Source organism: Pleurodeles waltl, chromosome 1_1 (assembly GCF_031143425.1).
Source record: "Pleurodeles waltl isolate 20211129_DDA chromosome 1_1, aPleWal1.hap1.20221129, whole genome shotgun sequence".
Lineage (NCBI taxonomy): Eukaryota > Metazoa > Chordata > Amphibia > Caudata > Salamandridae > Pleurodeles > Pleurodeles waltl.
The window spans coordinates 826,031,527-826,048,125 of NC_090436.1; the positions used below are offsets into that span (position 1 = coordinate 826,031,527).

Below are 16,599 nucleotides of genomic sequence, written 5' to 3' on the forward strand. Positions count from 1 at the left end.
GAAAAAGTTTTTCCATACCAAAGTATACAATGCTATTCCAGGCCAGCGTTTGCTGTTCTCCACTCGTCTTTATTTAAGAATCAGAAGAGGTTGACATCATTATCAAGACAATAATAGACTATTTTTTTAAATAATAATAAAAAGAGTACCTTTAGAATGAAAAATAAGGGAGCAGCAATACCAGTTCATTTTAAAGACGTTCAGTTTTAATCCATGCTTATTTACTACAGTAAATAAAGTAGTTATGGGGGGGATTTTAAAATGATGCCACTGAGTGGATTAAATACAATGTGACATATACAAGTCCTAGTTATTAAAATAAATACAAATTCTTGCCATTTAAATACCATCAAAGTGATTTAAACCACAGAACAGCATAGAAACCACTCACAGTAAGTTTTCTCTTACCTGTGACACCACAGTGTTTCATGTCCTGGATAAGAATCAACAAGATCCGTTATAAGTTCCATTTCTTCCTCTAGAAGAAGAGAGAGATTGACTCTTGGTGTCTCAGAACTTGCCCCATCTTCCTTTACAAGAGCAAGGGGTTGATCATTCGCCAGTTGGTTATGGACTGACACAGTTCTCTCTGTCCCTGCCTTGTTGATTAAAGACTTTATCAGGAACTGGCGGTAGTGAAATCCACTGTGGTCTGAAACGTGCATTGCAACCCAGAGTTTTGTAGAAGATAATTCATCAAGAAGTATCTGAAAAAAACACCACAAGGGAGTTCTATCAAGATCTATGAAAGGAATACCAACCACAGCGAAAACAGTGTTCAGGGTATTCTGGGAACATAAAATACCATCTCAGATTCAAGCCAGTCCTGCATTGGAGTTTAATTCATTCTTGGAATCTGCTTAAAGAATTAGCTTTATAGTTTTTGCTTAGAAACCTTCCTGTTTGACACTTAATAGATTTACGGTAACAGTGTCTACAATGGCACTCAATTGCTACAGTTCAGGGCGTATTTAAAACTGTGACACAAAGCAGTTCCCAAAATCAATGCTTTGAACCAACTGTGAAACGGTCTCCCTGACAAGTGGCCGGTTCTAACAGAACTAAGTAGTTACTTAAGTAAAGAAGTGAGAAAGGTTTCCAGCTGGATACTGAATTTAGCTTAATTTGTATACTTGAACTTTACATTTTTTCATGTCACTACATTAAAGATTTTTAATAGGATCAACACCAATCTGTCACACGATCAATTTGCTGGGCCAGTTTTTCAATTGAAGCACAAGGGTAAGGCTGGATAATAATTTGGTAGAAATCAGGGGCAAGAACGAATTGAAGGAATTAAGGAGATAATAAAGAGAAGGGCTGAGGCGAGAAAATGGAGGTAAAGAGGCAGAGAAGATGGAATAAGAAGAGCATCTCATCACTGCATTTTCCTCCCCTGATAGGAAGGATAGGCATGGAGGGACATTCTTGGGCAGTGTAAGCAAGAAACACTGAAAAGGGTAATTCCATGAACTTGTTTTGCTGTTTCTGAACATAGACCAAACAGCCTTAGCTGAAAATATCCTCCACCCTGATCCACGTGTTGAGTAACAAAGTATGTAATATTTGCTTATTCCCAGATTACCTGATTCATCAAGAGCTTCTCTTCCTTAACAAGGACATGACACTGATCAGAAATATGAAATGTTTTGTATACTTTATGATAACAAATTTATGCAAAGTTCCACTTTCTTTTGGAATGTAGAAACTATTTTGGATTTTCCTTCTCTAATTTAAAAAACGTTTAGTGATAATGTTTTTCCAGTTTCTGTTATGCTCATCACTTTCTCTGCACTGTTAATTAACTGTGACAACCCTGTGCTGCCACTTATCCGTCCAAGAGCTGAAACTTTGGACATGCACTGCGCAGAAGCAATGGCATATTTACTTATTTGAACATGTATATAGCACAACCTGGGCCAGATCATTACCAGGATGCTTTACATTGACCCAGAAACTGAAAATGGATTACTATAATGAGGAGAGGCTTAGAGACATAAGGAATCAAAACAATTCACTATTTGTTGTACATTTAGCATAAAGTACATATGGCATTACTTTAGTTCAGAAATTGTTTGGATCAATGGGCTTTAAGTTGGTTAAGTCTAACGCAATACCCTGCGCCCTTTCCCCCCCCCCCCCAAACAAATTCCTAGGCTGTTCGGCATGATCTCTAGCAGTCTTTAGCAGTTCCATTTAAGTGTTGGACACATGGCTTTGCCAAGGCTTTGTCCTCTAATCACTGTCCCTATCTCAGGCTAGGTAAACACATCATCTAGACGTGCCCACTTCCCTTTGCAGGTTATGAGCACAGGGGTTGGCCTACAGGGCCTAGTTTTACCCATACTTCTTCCAAGGTTTATGTGATCTCTTTGGCCTCTCAGATGCGTTTTTTTGGGCTACAACTTCATTTTTGGAAAATAATCCAGATTCCCCAAAGGGTGATGAGCTGTGAGAGTGCTAACTCAACACTGTAGAACAGCGGTGAATGCTTTGCTGAGTCATATCCGCATACAGAGCATGGAAGCAAAAATTCAGCATTGCTTTCATCGAGCTTCAGTATGCTTGCAAAACATCTGACGCATCTCAACCGAGCCCTCTATTCCTTCCCAGATGGGGCCCCCATATATGTGCAACCTCTGCATGCTGGCCTCAGTTTCTCTGTGATCTCTGTCTGCGCTGTCAGGAATGGAGGCCTTGAAATCAGAATAGAGTAATGTGCAGACCTTCAGATTTAGGATCTTGTTAACAGACTGTACAAGACCACTCCACAGAAAAAGGGAGGAAGGTGGGTCCATAAGGAATCAGCAGTTAGAGTTTCTTCCAGAAAAGGCGTTACCAAAGGTACCTAACTTGTCATTCTGATAGATTTTTAATCGAAGATTCTTCACATTGTGAACAAATACCAAAGCAGTACCTCCCTAGGTGGTGGGTCTATGGAATGACTGAGACCAAGAAATCCTGCTGAACAGATCGGGAATGTGCCTATTGCACCAGAAATGGCTATCCAAGCAGCAATGCTTCATGTCTGTATGGAGGGATGTCCACATCAGTCTGGCAGATGTCTAGAACTGCATACCGCTGGCTAGCGCAGTGAGGGCAGCACTGGTGGAATGACCGCTCAATCCTTCTGGGGACTGCTTTTTAGCTAGCCCACGGCAAATCTTGATGTATAACACAATATATCGGAACATCACTGTATTTGTCACCACTTTGCGCTTATTTTCCCCAGAGAAACCAGTGAAGAGTTGGTCATCTGGTTGGAACTTCTGGTCTGCTTGATGTAGAAGCTAAGAGCCTTCTTGGGGGTCTAGATGATGGAGCCATTCTTTTTCCTTGGAGGGGTGGGGTGGGGTGGGGCATTAAAAGTCAGAAAAGTGATGGTTTAACCTACATGGAAGGGAGTGGCAAGAACACCACAGGACCAGTTTGTCTGGGAAGAATGCCACAGACAATGTCATATCAACTGATTCACCTTGCAAATGTTATAGTGATAAGGAACAATGTGGTGATGATCAGCAGAAGGACAGGGCAACTGTGCATTTATTCAAAAGAAGCGGACATCAGGAAGGTGGGAAACAAATTATGGTCCCAATGCAACATGGCAAATGGTGTTAACTGGAACATATAGGTCAGCCGTTTAAAAAAATGCATCACAACAGGTGATTTGAACAGAGATGGATAATCCAGCAAACGTAAAAAGGCTGAAAGGTAACTCTTAAATGTCACCACAGCAAGGCCTTGTTAGGCTAATGAAAGAAAGAATATGAGAACACCTGAAAACTTTGCATTCAAGGGTTGAATGTTATGTAACAAACAACACATTTTGCCAGAGTCCTGCATAAACAGTTTTAGTAGATGGACGCCTTGCTGCCAAGATGATGTCCATCACATCGGAAGGCAGATCGAAATTTATAATTCAGTAACTGTTGCTGTTAATACTTCACTTATGGAGGTACAGGTTGTGTGGGCTCAGGTTCAGGACCCGACCCTAATGCTGCAATAGGAGGTCCTCATGAAGGGGCAGCCACAACAGAGGACAGGTGTTCATGAACAAATGTTCTGGGCACAAAACTCTTCACCCAGTCTGGAGTCTCTAGGATGACTCGGGCCTGCTCTTTAATGATCTTTTCCAACACTCTGGGCCGACGAGTTAGGAGCGGAGGGGCATACAGGAGTCCCGAACCCCAATTTGGACAGAAGGCATCTCTGAGGGAAAACTCTCTTGGGAATTCCAACATGCAATGTTTTTGACACTGTGACTTCTATGTGGTGACGAAAAGATTGAGATAGGGCTCTCCTCAGTGCTGGAAGATGCCCTGTGCCACAACTGAGTGTATCTGCCATTTGTGATCCTCTCAAAAACGTTGGCTGAGTTCATCCACCCTGACATTTAAAGATCTTGCCAAGTGCTGTGCGATTAGAGAGCATTCAGCCACCTCTAGAGACACAAAGGCTCCTGACAAAGGACCCCTGACTTCACACCACCCGATCTGTTGCGGTATCACATGGCGGCTGTGTTGTCGCCGAGAATCTCTACCCATTCCGCCCAGATGCTCAGGGGGAATTCCTTCAGTGCCAAGCAGATCACTTGCACCTCTGGTAGGTTGATTTGGAGGCAGGTCTCCACCAAAGACCAGAGTCCTCTTGTTGTGTAGCCATTTTAAGTATAGCTCCATGCACGTTAGTTTAACATACTAGGCCGATGTGCACTTTGCCCTAGATATATTTTATTCAGCTTTGCACTGTTATTTTACAATAACCAGTTTTTACGGTCTTGATTTAATTTCTTCTATCACACTGTTTAGCTTAGTTCAGCACTGTGTTCTCAAATAATGCATTCTTGATCGCCCTGTGCTTCCTACACAGACCAAAAACATACTGAGTCCCCCCCCCCCCGAACAACCAGTGAAGCCCTGACCCAAAGTCATGGCCATGAGTGCATACCTGGTGTACAGAAATCCTAAAGTAAAGACTTCCACTCTGCTCTGCCATAACAAAATCAGTGCGTCCGCGCCCATGAAGGGAACTAGGAATTAATCAACTAAGCCACGCCCAAGGGGCGTGATCAAGTGCTGCTGAAAGCATGGTGGCCATCTTGAAATGGTTAGATTTAAGATGTGCCACCCACGGGTTGATGTAAAATTAAATGGCTAAATGCATAATTAAACTTGTGATTGTCATAAAAAGAGTTTGTTCTAGTCCTAAACAGCCCCACTGAGTGTCTATTGATAGTCATCATAGAATAGAAAGTAACTACTTTATGTAAAACACAGTAACTGAATATACAAGAAAAGTACAATAAAATGCAACCCTTTTCACCATAAAATGCCACTTCATTCTAGTGTGAAACTGTCTACTCTATGCCACTCTACACCACTCCACTCAATGCCACTACAGACTACGCTACTCTACTGTTAACCACTGCACTTCATGCCAGTGCAGTCTCCATACCTGAATTCTGCACAACTGCACTCAATGTCACTGCACTCTGCTCTGCATCAATGTACTCTACACCACTGTTCTCCATGCCACTCTCCACTGCACTCTATCACTTTACTCTGCAACACTACACTCTCCGCCACTATACTGTGCACTACTCCACTCTACGGTACTGCACTCTATGCCACAGTACTAAACTCTACTCTGCACAACTCTATGCTAGTCTCCTCAGGGGCATAGCTTGGTCAGTAAGACTGGGAGGACGGGAGACTTTAGACTGCCCAACAATCACACTGGCGTACATTGTCAAAATACATTGTACAACACGCAGGGCACATGAGAGGAACTAAAGCAGCAGTGGAAAGTTAAGAAAAAACAATGTTTTTGTAAAATAACCAACATTTTCAGAGCAGTGAGGAAGAGCATGTGCGTGCCTGTTTTTGTCTATATTTGTGTAAACATTTCTTGTGAATTTTGACAGACACCTCACCATAACCAATTCAAAGCATCTGCACCCAACTATTTTGCAGAAAATACATTAGGGGGGGATGTAATACCACAAACACCCCCCTGAAGTTTCGCCCGACTCTACTCTGCACCACTCTACGCCACTGCACTCTATCCCACTCAACTCTGCACTCTGTGCTACTGCATTCTATGACTCTCGACAATTCTATGCCACAGCCCTCTGAATCACTCAACTTTATGCCACTCCACTGTGCACCACTCTACTCTAGCTTCTGCTCTGTACTCTGCGCCACTCTACTCTGCACCACTTTAATCTACTCCACTCAATTCTGCGAAGCTGCTGATTGCAATGCCACTGCACTCTGGGCCACTACACTCTGCAAACACTCTACACCAATGCACTCTATTTTATGCCGGACCAGTGTATACCACTCTACTCATCTCCATACTATGCTATTCCAATACACAACACTCCCTGCCACTCCACTCTACAACACTCTATTCCATCTTTCGCCACACCACTCTACGACATTCCACGCCACTCTCCTGTATGCCACAAACTTTTAGCCATGCTAAACAGCAGCCAGGCTAGTGCACAACATGGCTAAGGCCATTGGCAAAGCCAATAGCTCTTGTATAGGTGAGACCTATTGGCTTTGCCAATGCTTATCTACTCTTTGCTACCTACCCCTTCGACCTAGCCTCTTATTTGAAGTTATTGCTAAAGCTGTCTGTAGATCTACTCTAAAATGGTACATGCTTGAGTTGGCTTTATTAATTTAATGGGAGTATTTTCAAGCGTTTGCCACTGATACAAATATTTGAAAGTAAAAACCATAGGTTCTTGTGGATGAGTAGATGTAAATCGGACCTGGACTGTATGTTGAGATGTGTTTCTAGCCTCTTCCTTTTCTTCTTTGTTTTCCTAAAGGGAGTTTTTTTGTAACAAGAATGCAGCCTAAAATAATTGATCAGTGGAAGAAATTGTTATTCAATTGTTGAGAATATAACGTCTAATTGTGTTCACAAGATCGTGTTGTTTTTTTATATAAATAACTGTTAACTGCACTCAAGACTGACGACTTCTTTTTCTTTGTAAAAAATGTATGAAAAATACTTATTTGATTTTCTTTGGTTGCTCCCGAGAAATTAGAGTGCTCTGGAAAGGCGTGCACTTTTGACAATCTGTCCCCACTACACAGTTTTTGCTTTTACAGCTGAAAAGGGCATATCCATTAGGGGCTGCTGGTTGCCCAAAGAGAAGCCCGTGGAGCAAATCTGGGTGCAACACCAAACCACCTCGCTGGTCCAGACTGCCCTACACAGACAGTCGTCATGTCCAAGCCGAAGTGATAGAAGTTACATTACACTGTGGGTTGGCCATCCATACTTCGACATTGCAAAGTTGGCCCTAGTTCACATAGGACAGCTAGTCAGATGTCCGCCACTCAGTCTCACAACACAAGAGAATATCGCCCCACTAGGCAAGAAGTGTTGATGAACTGGTGGGCAAAGCTGGTAGAGGAGAGCACACACTCTGCAAATGTCTGAATTTGTTTTGAATCTGTCAAGTGGGGGTAGTGGGGAATGCACTGGGGTTCAGGTGATTTGTGGAGTGCTGCTTTACTAGGCTCTCTAGAGTGGGGTGTCGAAGGAAAAAAAGTCAGGTTACAAGGAGTAGGTCTGTGTTGCCTTGCCATTTGCTTATTAACCGGAAGGACAAGATTCAAATATTGCCCAGGTGCTCACCAGAACATCAGTCAGGGCCTCACTGAAAGGCAGTAGAAGTTCTTGGCTGGTTTGTCCAAGGTTGAGGACCACAGAGAGGACGTTTGTTCTGCTGTCTGCAGTTAGGTTTTGCAACTCCGTCACTCTCCTAATTTGTGTAGCTGTAGTAAGGAGGCGGACTAGTCTGTTGCCATGAGAGGAAAGACCAATGTCTGGGGAAGAATACACACCACTGGCATCCTGTAGGTCATCAAAGAGATTCCAATTGTCATAAGGTAAATGTCATCATCATTGGCATCAACGTCATCATGTGGGAAATATTTTTCTGGGTCCAAATGGGCGTAGTCTCTGTGATGGGGGTATGTTTCATAGTCCGACAAAAATATTAGCCCAGTATCTGGAGTCCGGACTTCGACTGGTGGCACCGATCATGGTGCAGAAGGTGGCATCGAATTTAATGCCAGGGCGGAAGGTACGCAGCCTAAAGAGGGAGAATCTACATCAAATGCGCAGTTGTCATCTGGAAAGGATCTGCGGCAGCTAATCTGACTAAAGGCTGCCTCAGAACAACTGGGGCCCAAAAGCATGCCAGAGGGACCTGGTGGAGCACCAAAGACGGTGTCTAAACCTTGTTTCTGTTCACAGGGCTATTGTTGAGTCAGTGAAGTCCCGGGGAGGTAAGGATGCACCACGATCAGCGTAGAAATTGGTTCTGAAGTGGGGACGGCGTGGTGCCTGGGTTATCGTGCAACTCTGAGTGGCAGGACAATGGAGATCCATGCTTGCACTTTGTGTTTCTGAGACTTCCTTGACCTTCCTGAACTCCGTGACTTCAACGGCAATCAGTCATGGGGATGGCCTCGGCAGTGAGTGCGTAACCATGCATTTGACTTCAACTGGGACAGTTTCTTTAACTTCTTGCCAACTTAATTAAATTTCACTTAACAGTTTCAGATGGCTTTGCGATTCATTTTTGCACAGCACTCGCATGTCTTTGGATCAAAGACACCACAGACAGATGTCATGGGTGTCAGGTACCTACATTTGTTGATGAAAGTTGCAACATGGCTTAAACCCTGCAGTTTTAGGGGGAAACATGTCTGCATAGACTAGGTTTTGAGAGACAAATATTGTCAAGATAACTGGATTTGTGAAGTTCTGGAACCGCTCAGGAAAGTGTGGAAAGAAAGGAACTGATGTCAGCATGTGGATGTGGCGCAGGTATCCGGTTGCTATGTCACATCCATGGCTGGATGGAGCAAAATCATAATCACATGATGCCACGTGCCTTTTCCGGATCCAGTACGGCACCTGAGGAAATTCACACAGTGAGGAATCTGCAGTTAGGATTCTCAATTAGAAAATATTAGGCATCTAGTCTTGGATGCCCAGATTAACTCACTCACAAAATTCTGCTTCCTTCAACTGTGTTAAGTTTAGCTTGTTTTGTAGCAATAATGCATTTATAATTATCTCCAGGATTATACTACTTCAAGACATCATTACATTGATTTTCCTTATATCCAGCTTAAAAAATCTTCAGTTGACCCAGGGATGCTGCTCCCTGCATTGTTTTAGGCAGGGGTGTAGGTTCAAGGAGGAGGGGGCTGCTACACCCCCTAATAAATGTATTTTCTGAAAGGTAGTTGGGTACAGATGCATTCAGTCGGGTCTGGTGAGATGCCTGCTGAATTTCACCAGGATTTTTTGTATACATTCAGACAAAAACGCAACATATACTCTCATTCTCAGTTTTTAAAGTCATCAAAAATATTGTTAATTTAGCAAATTATGTTTTCCCTCTCTTAATACCATTGCTAATCTGCATTCCTCTCTCTTTCCACTGCCCCTTAGGCCCCTGCCAACTACCCAACGTGTCGTAAAATGTATTAAACCGTTATATGCCAGTGTTATTGTGGGAAAATCTGAAGCCCTCCAAAATTTCTTACTGACCGAGATCCTTCCCTGGTTTTATGCCTTGGAAACCATGACACATCTTCATGGTCTCCCTGTCTCTATGATATTGCTCACAAAGCACTGTGTTTGATGCACAAGACTCTTTATCAGGCACAATCTTCCTTTTGTGTCTACTGTTTTCAAATGTACCCTTCTTATCGGAACCTTCACTTCACCCTGGTGCTTTGTCGGTCAGTTCCACAATCAAGAACGTTCATCTTGGTTGAAGGCAGGCCAGTCCAGGAAGCTTCACTTTTAAATAAAATATCTAAACATTTGTGAATCCAGCTTGACTTTTAAAACCCTAGCTGCATCCATCCTAACTGGTTAATATTGTGCAGTATCAAGGAAGCCTGAGGTCATACTGCGCTCTAGAAATAATAAATTCCATTAACTGCTAAGGTGCTATCACAGCCTTTGAAATACACATATGTATGCATGTAGTGATGATTTCCCACTAATAAAGAAGTGATACTTGTGATGTTACCTTGCTATGCAGCTTTGCCAAGTGTTGCAAAACCCAGATGCGATGAGACCAGGCATTGTAGTTACTTGGATATCTGCCGGCAGCTTCAGAACAGACTTGCATTTCCTCCTGGACTATTCCTTCAGTTCTTTCAGTAGGCACTGGGCATGCATGCCCTTTGTTCACAACAGCGTTAAAGGCATTGTCCCGATGTAACTGTTGCAACACCCAACGCCTGTTGAAATGAAAATGAAAGGAAATCAACTTGTAAATACATTATGTTTCTCGGTAAACATCAAAATATGTTCCCATAGGCACGAAAACCACAGGGTAGAGAAATTATAAATTGTAGCAGAATCCACTGTAGCTGTATATCAAAGTAATCCAGGCAATTTAGCAGTAACGGCACGCGGAAGGGGCGGCGCTCGGGGGTGGGTGGGTGTTGGGAATAAATATTTAAATAAAACAATAAACACTTACCTTGCTCACCGCCTCACCGCTCCATCCGCTTCTCAGCAGGCACAGGGAGAGCTCACTGCCCATGTGTGCTTGGCCGGCAAAACATACATGCGCAGTGGGGGGAGAGGGGGGAGTGCCCTCAGTGCACGTTACAGTCGGTGGTCCCACCCCTTTTACCAAATAACGACAATAAACATAGTTTATTTAAGTTTTTTGGTGAAAGGTTTGCAGCTGCCACTCTAATGGAGGAGCCCCCCTGCAAGTTAGACAATTTTAATCTACTCAGATATAAAGCCCTCACTGTTAATACTGTTTGACAAGCGGAAAAATAAAAAAATATATATAACTGCAGGAAACTGGCTAAGTTACATAAAACAGAAATAAAATTGTTTAACATGTCATCGGCTAATTTTGCTAATTACCAAATGTAGAATGTTCATTTCATTTATATTACTGGCTGCTGTGCATGTTTATCCCAGAAAAGCTGTAAACCTATTAAGCTGTACACTCACAAACCTATGAACAGTAAAGATTCTTCCTCCAAAGCAGATATATCACCCTAATGTAGTGTAAAACACTACCAGTTCAACTGTGGGTTTCACACAAGAAAACTGGTCATATCAGCTCTCCATCAAGTATCATTTGCCAACCTGATAAGAGATGACCCAGGCTGCAAGACTCATTAATCACTGTCTCGCAACCCAGCTCAGCATGGCATGGCATACAGGGCTCAGTAAGCTTCTCAAGAATAACAAGCTTTGGCAAACCCAATAAGTCTCTCCAGTTCAAGGTCTATTGTCTTTGTTCCAGAGGACTGGCATGGCGCTGAGTGGAATTATGTGGAGGGGCAAAGTGTGGAGTGGCATTATGTGGAGTGGGGAGGCATTGTGCGCGTGGAGTATCGTTGTGTGGAGTGGCATTGTGGGAGTTGAGTGACACTGAGGCATGGAGTAGCACTGTCTGGTGTAGAGTGGCACTGTGTGGCGTGGAGTGGCACTGTGTGGCGTGGAGTGGCACTGACTGGAGTGGCACTGTGTGAGGTGGAGTGGCAAGTGTTATTTTATGTTACAATGATACATGGGTGCCCCAAGCAAGCAGAATCCCCATTTATTTGATCAATCAAAAGCTTCCTACCAAGCTAAAACCCAAGATCTTTACCAGTCTGTTTTGGATTAAGAAGTGCCCCCCGCAGCTCTTCTGGCCGCCACTGAGTAGAGTGGCATGGAATGGCACTGAGTGGAGTCGAGTAATATACTGAAAAGGGCTTCAATACCCTATCAGGGATAATAAGCATTATATAAATAACATTACAATTGAGTGAAGTGGCATTAAGTGGAGTGGAACTTTGTGGAGTGAATTGGCATTGTGTGGCACTGAGTGGAGTGGAATGTCACTGAGTGGAGTGGAATGTCATTGTGCGGAGTGGAATGGCATTACCTGGAGTGGAACTGTGTGGTGTGGCAGTGTGTGGCATGGCATTGTCTGGTGTGGAACTGTGCGGCATAGAGTCACATTGTGTGGCATGGAGTGGTACAGAGTGGAGTTGCACTCAGTGTAGTGTCACTGTGTAGCGTGGATTGGCGTAGAGTGAAGTGGCATGCTGTAAAGTGCTTCAACACCTTGTCAGGGGCAGTAAGCTCTATATAAATACACTTACAACTGAGTGGCATTGATTGGAGTGAAGTGGAGTGGAGGAGAATTGATTGGAGCAGAGTGGCACAGTGTGGCCTGGAGTGGCACGGAGTTTAATGCTGAAAAAGCCCGTTAGGGGTAGTAAGCACTATATAATTACAATTGAGTGGAGTGAAGTGGCATATATTGGAGTAGAGTGGCATTGTGTGGAGTGGCACTGAGTGAAGTGGCAGGTCGCAAAGCACTTCAACACCTCATGGGGGTAGTTAGTGCTATATAAATACAATGGTGTGGAGTAAGTGGCACTGTGTGGTGTGGAGTAATTGTCACCGTGTGGCCTGGAGTGGCAATGTGTGGAATGGCATCGTGTGGTATGGAAAGTTGCTCGAGTTGCCAATTAATTGCCCTATAGCACTTGAAAGCCTTATGCTATATTAATTTAATATAACACAATATCTTACCAATTATCTCGACCTATGAGCTATGTAAATAGAGGTCTTTGATCTGATGCAGGAGCTTGTTAGTATGTGCAACGCTTCTGTGAAAACCAGTTTGTTAACAAATAAATGTGTTATAGACTAGGAGGGGCTAGTGGGGAAGAAAGCAACATATAGTATACTGGTTGGGGATTAAGGAAATGGAACCAGGTGGTAGCAGTGATTGGGAGCTACAAATGTTAAGAGCCTTTTCCAAGCAGTATTAGCAGACGTGCTCAGTACTCAATCATGACATAGTATGATAGTAAGTCACCTTGTTGTGAGAAGAGGCGAACAGAACAGGCTGTTAGAAGTTATTATATAGTTAAAAATCGTGGAGCTTTATGATGACTCTCTCAGATGTTGGGGTGGGTTAGAAGAAGCAAAAGGGGAGAAGGGTTTGGTGGGTGGTACGGGGAAGATGTGGAAGAAGGTTTTGTGGAATAGTGTGTAGTATAGAGTGGCATACACTGGAGTTGCACAGAGTACAGTGGACTGGTGTAGAGTGCATTGGCGTAAAGTGTTGCAGAATAAAGTGGCATAGAGTTCAGTGGCATTCAATTCAGTGGCATACAATGTAGCACTGTAGAATCAAGTGGCGTAAATTAGAGTGGCGCAGACTAGAGTGGCGCAGAGTGGTTTAGAGTGCCGTAGAGTTATGTGATGAGGAGGGCAGTTGTGTAGAGTCTAGTGTCAGAGTGCAGTGGCATAGAATGCAGAGCTGAGTGGCAGAGAGTGCAGTGGCGTACAGTCGAGCAGTGTAGAGTAGAATAAAATGGTGTAAAGTATAGTGGCATACAGTGCAGTGTCGTAGAGTGGAGTAGTGCAGAGTAGTCTCATACAGTTCACTGGCCGAGAGTGCAGTGTTGCAGAGTAGAGTGGCATAGAGAGCAGTGATGTAGAGTACAGTGATGCAGATCAGAGTGCAGAGGCGTAGAGTGCAGTGACAGTGTGTGGTTGTGTATAGTGCACTGGCATAGAGCGCACTGGCGTACAGTGCAGTGGTTAAGAGTAAAGCGGCAAAGAGCACAGTGGGATAAAGAAGATTGTTTTGGTGTAGAGTTAGGTGGCTCTGAGTGGAGTGGTGCAGAGAGTAGTGGCATGGAGAGGTGTAAAGGAAGTAGTGCTGGGTACAGTGCAGTGCTGTGGCGCAGAGTAGGGTAGAGTGGAGTATTCATGGTGTAGTAAGACACTGCCATTACAGACAACACATTTTCAACTGAAATGACCATTACGTTTGCACAGACATACAGTTTTATTAATAAAACTTTAAGGTGCACAAAGGAAAATATGTGGAAATTGCAACACAGTGACATGATTTGTTTTTATCATACTGAAGTATTTGTTTCCAACACACTTCAGAAATAACAAAAAAAATACTTAATTTGTGTTTCCAAACTGATATATTCTGAAATACTTACACAGTTCATTTAAATGTTGTCCTGTGCTAAACAAAAACAACTCTTTCCTGCCCCTAGTATACAGCACGACTGTCACATACATCCTCTCACTTTGAAGGCAGAGAAAGAAAAATAAACAAGCGCCTTTGGAAGACCGTACCTGACATTTGACCTCGGTCTTTGAATGCACAGCAAACGTGATGAGATAAGAACAAGAATTACAGGCCTGTTTACAGACAGGTATCACTTGGAAGAACACTGTAAATAGGATGCGGGGAAGGAAAGGTATGAACTCAGGTTGAAAATCCTAAAACAAATAAAAGTTGTGCACTATCCATCCACTCCACTCTGCTTGGGTTACACTGCTCAAAGGTCAAGTCAATGGCTGCAAAACAGCAGTACATGCGCTTTCTGCTGCTGGGCATACAAGACCTGTTCATGAGCCGTTTGAAACGCCTGGAGTTTGTCTTTGCCGAAAGGTCACCACGTTATTCCTCCTTAACAAAATGCATTTGTATAGCACATCCAGCATACAAACTTGTTTGGGAATAACATTCCAGGTCTACAGGGAAAATGCAACATGAACACTGTTCACCTGCGTCTATTGAAATTACAATACTTTTTTTTAGTTCGATATAAGTTTCAAAACAAATATGATTTTGACAAGCACAACATCAACCAAGCAAGAATGTCTCTTTCCCTGCCAAACGTGCGTGATATAACTAATTGACTCCAGATGTGTTTGCAGAAAGCTTCCGAGAGTCCAAGGCACAAGGTCAAGCGTGTCAATATTCGTACAGAGCAATAAATAAACGTCAGTTTTGATACAATCGACATCATATAAAAAAATGCAATCAATTAGTGCAAGGTGAGCTAACAGTACGAGGATCGTTATGGCTCTTTGTATTTTATTTCTCATGAATCTGGTTGACCAATCAAATAGCTCAATTCAAACGTGCACGAGAAAACCAGATCCACCTATTTTAATCCCTCTAAGATCATCTGCAAATCACAAAATGTTTTAGTAACTACTCAAATAAACAAACAAGGCAGGAGTCCGTGTCTGTTGTGTGAAAGAAAAATGTACCTACCTGCGATAACACTAGTATACTCTGTTTAAAGGCTCTTTAGTAACAGGATACACTGGACACCTCTGGAAGCGATAAGAACAGAAGAACTGTGCCTGAAAAGTAAAAAAAAACTGAGAGCTAACACTAAAGCCCTCTTTCCATGTTGTTTGGGAATATTGGGAACAGGCTTAACAAGCATTAGCAATGTAATGGGTCTCACGTTTGCTCGAGTTAGAGCTATTAGCATTGTAAATTCCTAACTGGACTTTTTTTGCCACATAAATTGAAAATGATAAGTAAAACAGTTGACATAAGTAAGCCGATTCAAAGCGCCAGGGCCACCAGGAGCATGAGCGCGAAGGAGAGACACAAAAGGAAAAAGAAGTTCGCTCACACTCAAACGTATCAGCAAAAGTGCAATTATCCATGTAACAGGGTCAATGGCCAAGGCGATAACAAAACTGCCCCCAAGGAAGGGCAAACGTGAAGCATTTACCAATGATAACAAAGGATTTTTGAAAAGCAAGCCCATGAACGAGTGATTGTGATATGCGTGCGGTGGGTGTGGTTAAAAGCCCACTGATACATTACAACAGGCCAGAGCGCTTGACCTAAATACAGGGCAATCCCAATTCCAGTATTTAGAGTTATGTGATAATATTGCACACCTACAATTTTAGCCATGCACACTTTCACTGGTAGTACCTGAAAGAATTTTTAAAGGGAACGGTTGTTAAAAAAAAAGAAATGGAGAAATATGCATAAATCTGGTCTGATGGCCAATTCTGCACGCATTCCTCATTTTGAGCAAGAAAGATCAGCTCTTTTGAAGTTCCACCGAGAAGAAAATGTAAGTTGCAGTAACAAATTTTCACTATGGTAACATTACCACACAGCATTCCCAGCCTACTTGCAGCAATAAGGATCTTAGTACACCATGTGCACACCTCGCTGAAAACAGCTCTACGTTTCATAAATCATTGAGATTGAATGAAAAAATTACGTGTAACCTTTAAAGAAGGACACTGAACTCACTTTGGTATCCTGGTGCTGACAAAGGTTACAAAAGAAAAGCTAGAAGACTAAACCAGCAAGGACACCCTCTAAGTGGAACCCAGATTGGAGGTGTACCAAGGATAAAGTAAAGGCAAATAGGCAGCAACCTATGGACTAATAGTCCTGCTAACAGCACACCACTGGGAACACATTAACAATTAGCACCCAGGATGGAATGTTAGGAGCTAAACAGCCAATCAGAATACTACCTCTCGTAACTAGCGCTATCAACAACAGGCAGGGTCGGACTGGGATAGAAACTAGGTCTAGGAATCAAACTAAAATTGCCCCTCATTAGCGAATTAGATAGTTAAAAATGCAGCCCAGATTTGAAAATCAGGGCAGTTTTAAATTGTAAAGACAAGCAGTATGTGCGTTTTGTGAGGTATGAGAAACTGAATACATTTATGCAGCTGCAGCAATGTTTATGATAATGTAGAAATCAA

At 42.9% G+C, this 16,599-nt stretch overlaps 1 protein-coding gene across 1 annotated transcript in view; it reads right to left on the reverse strand.

Moving 5' to 3' along the window:
• Window positions 1-16,599, reverse strand: part of PTAR1 (protein prenyltransferase alpha subunit repeat containing 1) — a 208,060-nt gene that overhangs the window by 70,036 nt on the left and 121,425 nt on the right. The window contains exons 5-6 of the mRNA XM_069228803.1: window positions 10,082-10,295; window positions 409-707 (exon numbers count right to left, since the gene is read on the reverse strand). Coding sequence (XP_069084904.1) covers window positions 409-707; window positions 10,082-10,295 — 513 coding nt within the window. The remainder of the gene's footprint in view (window positions 1-408; window positions 708-10,081; window positions 10,296-16,599) is intronic.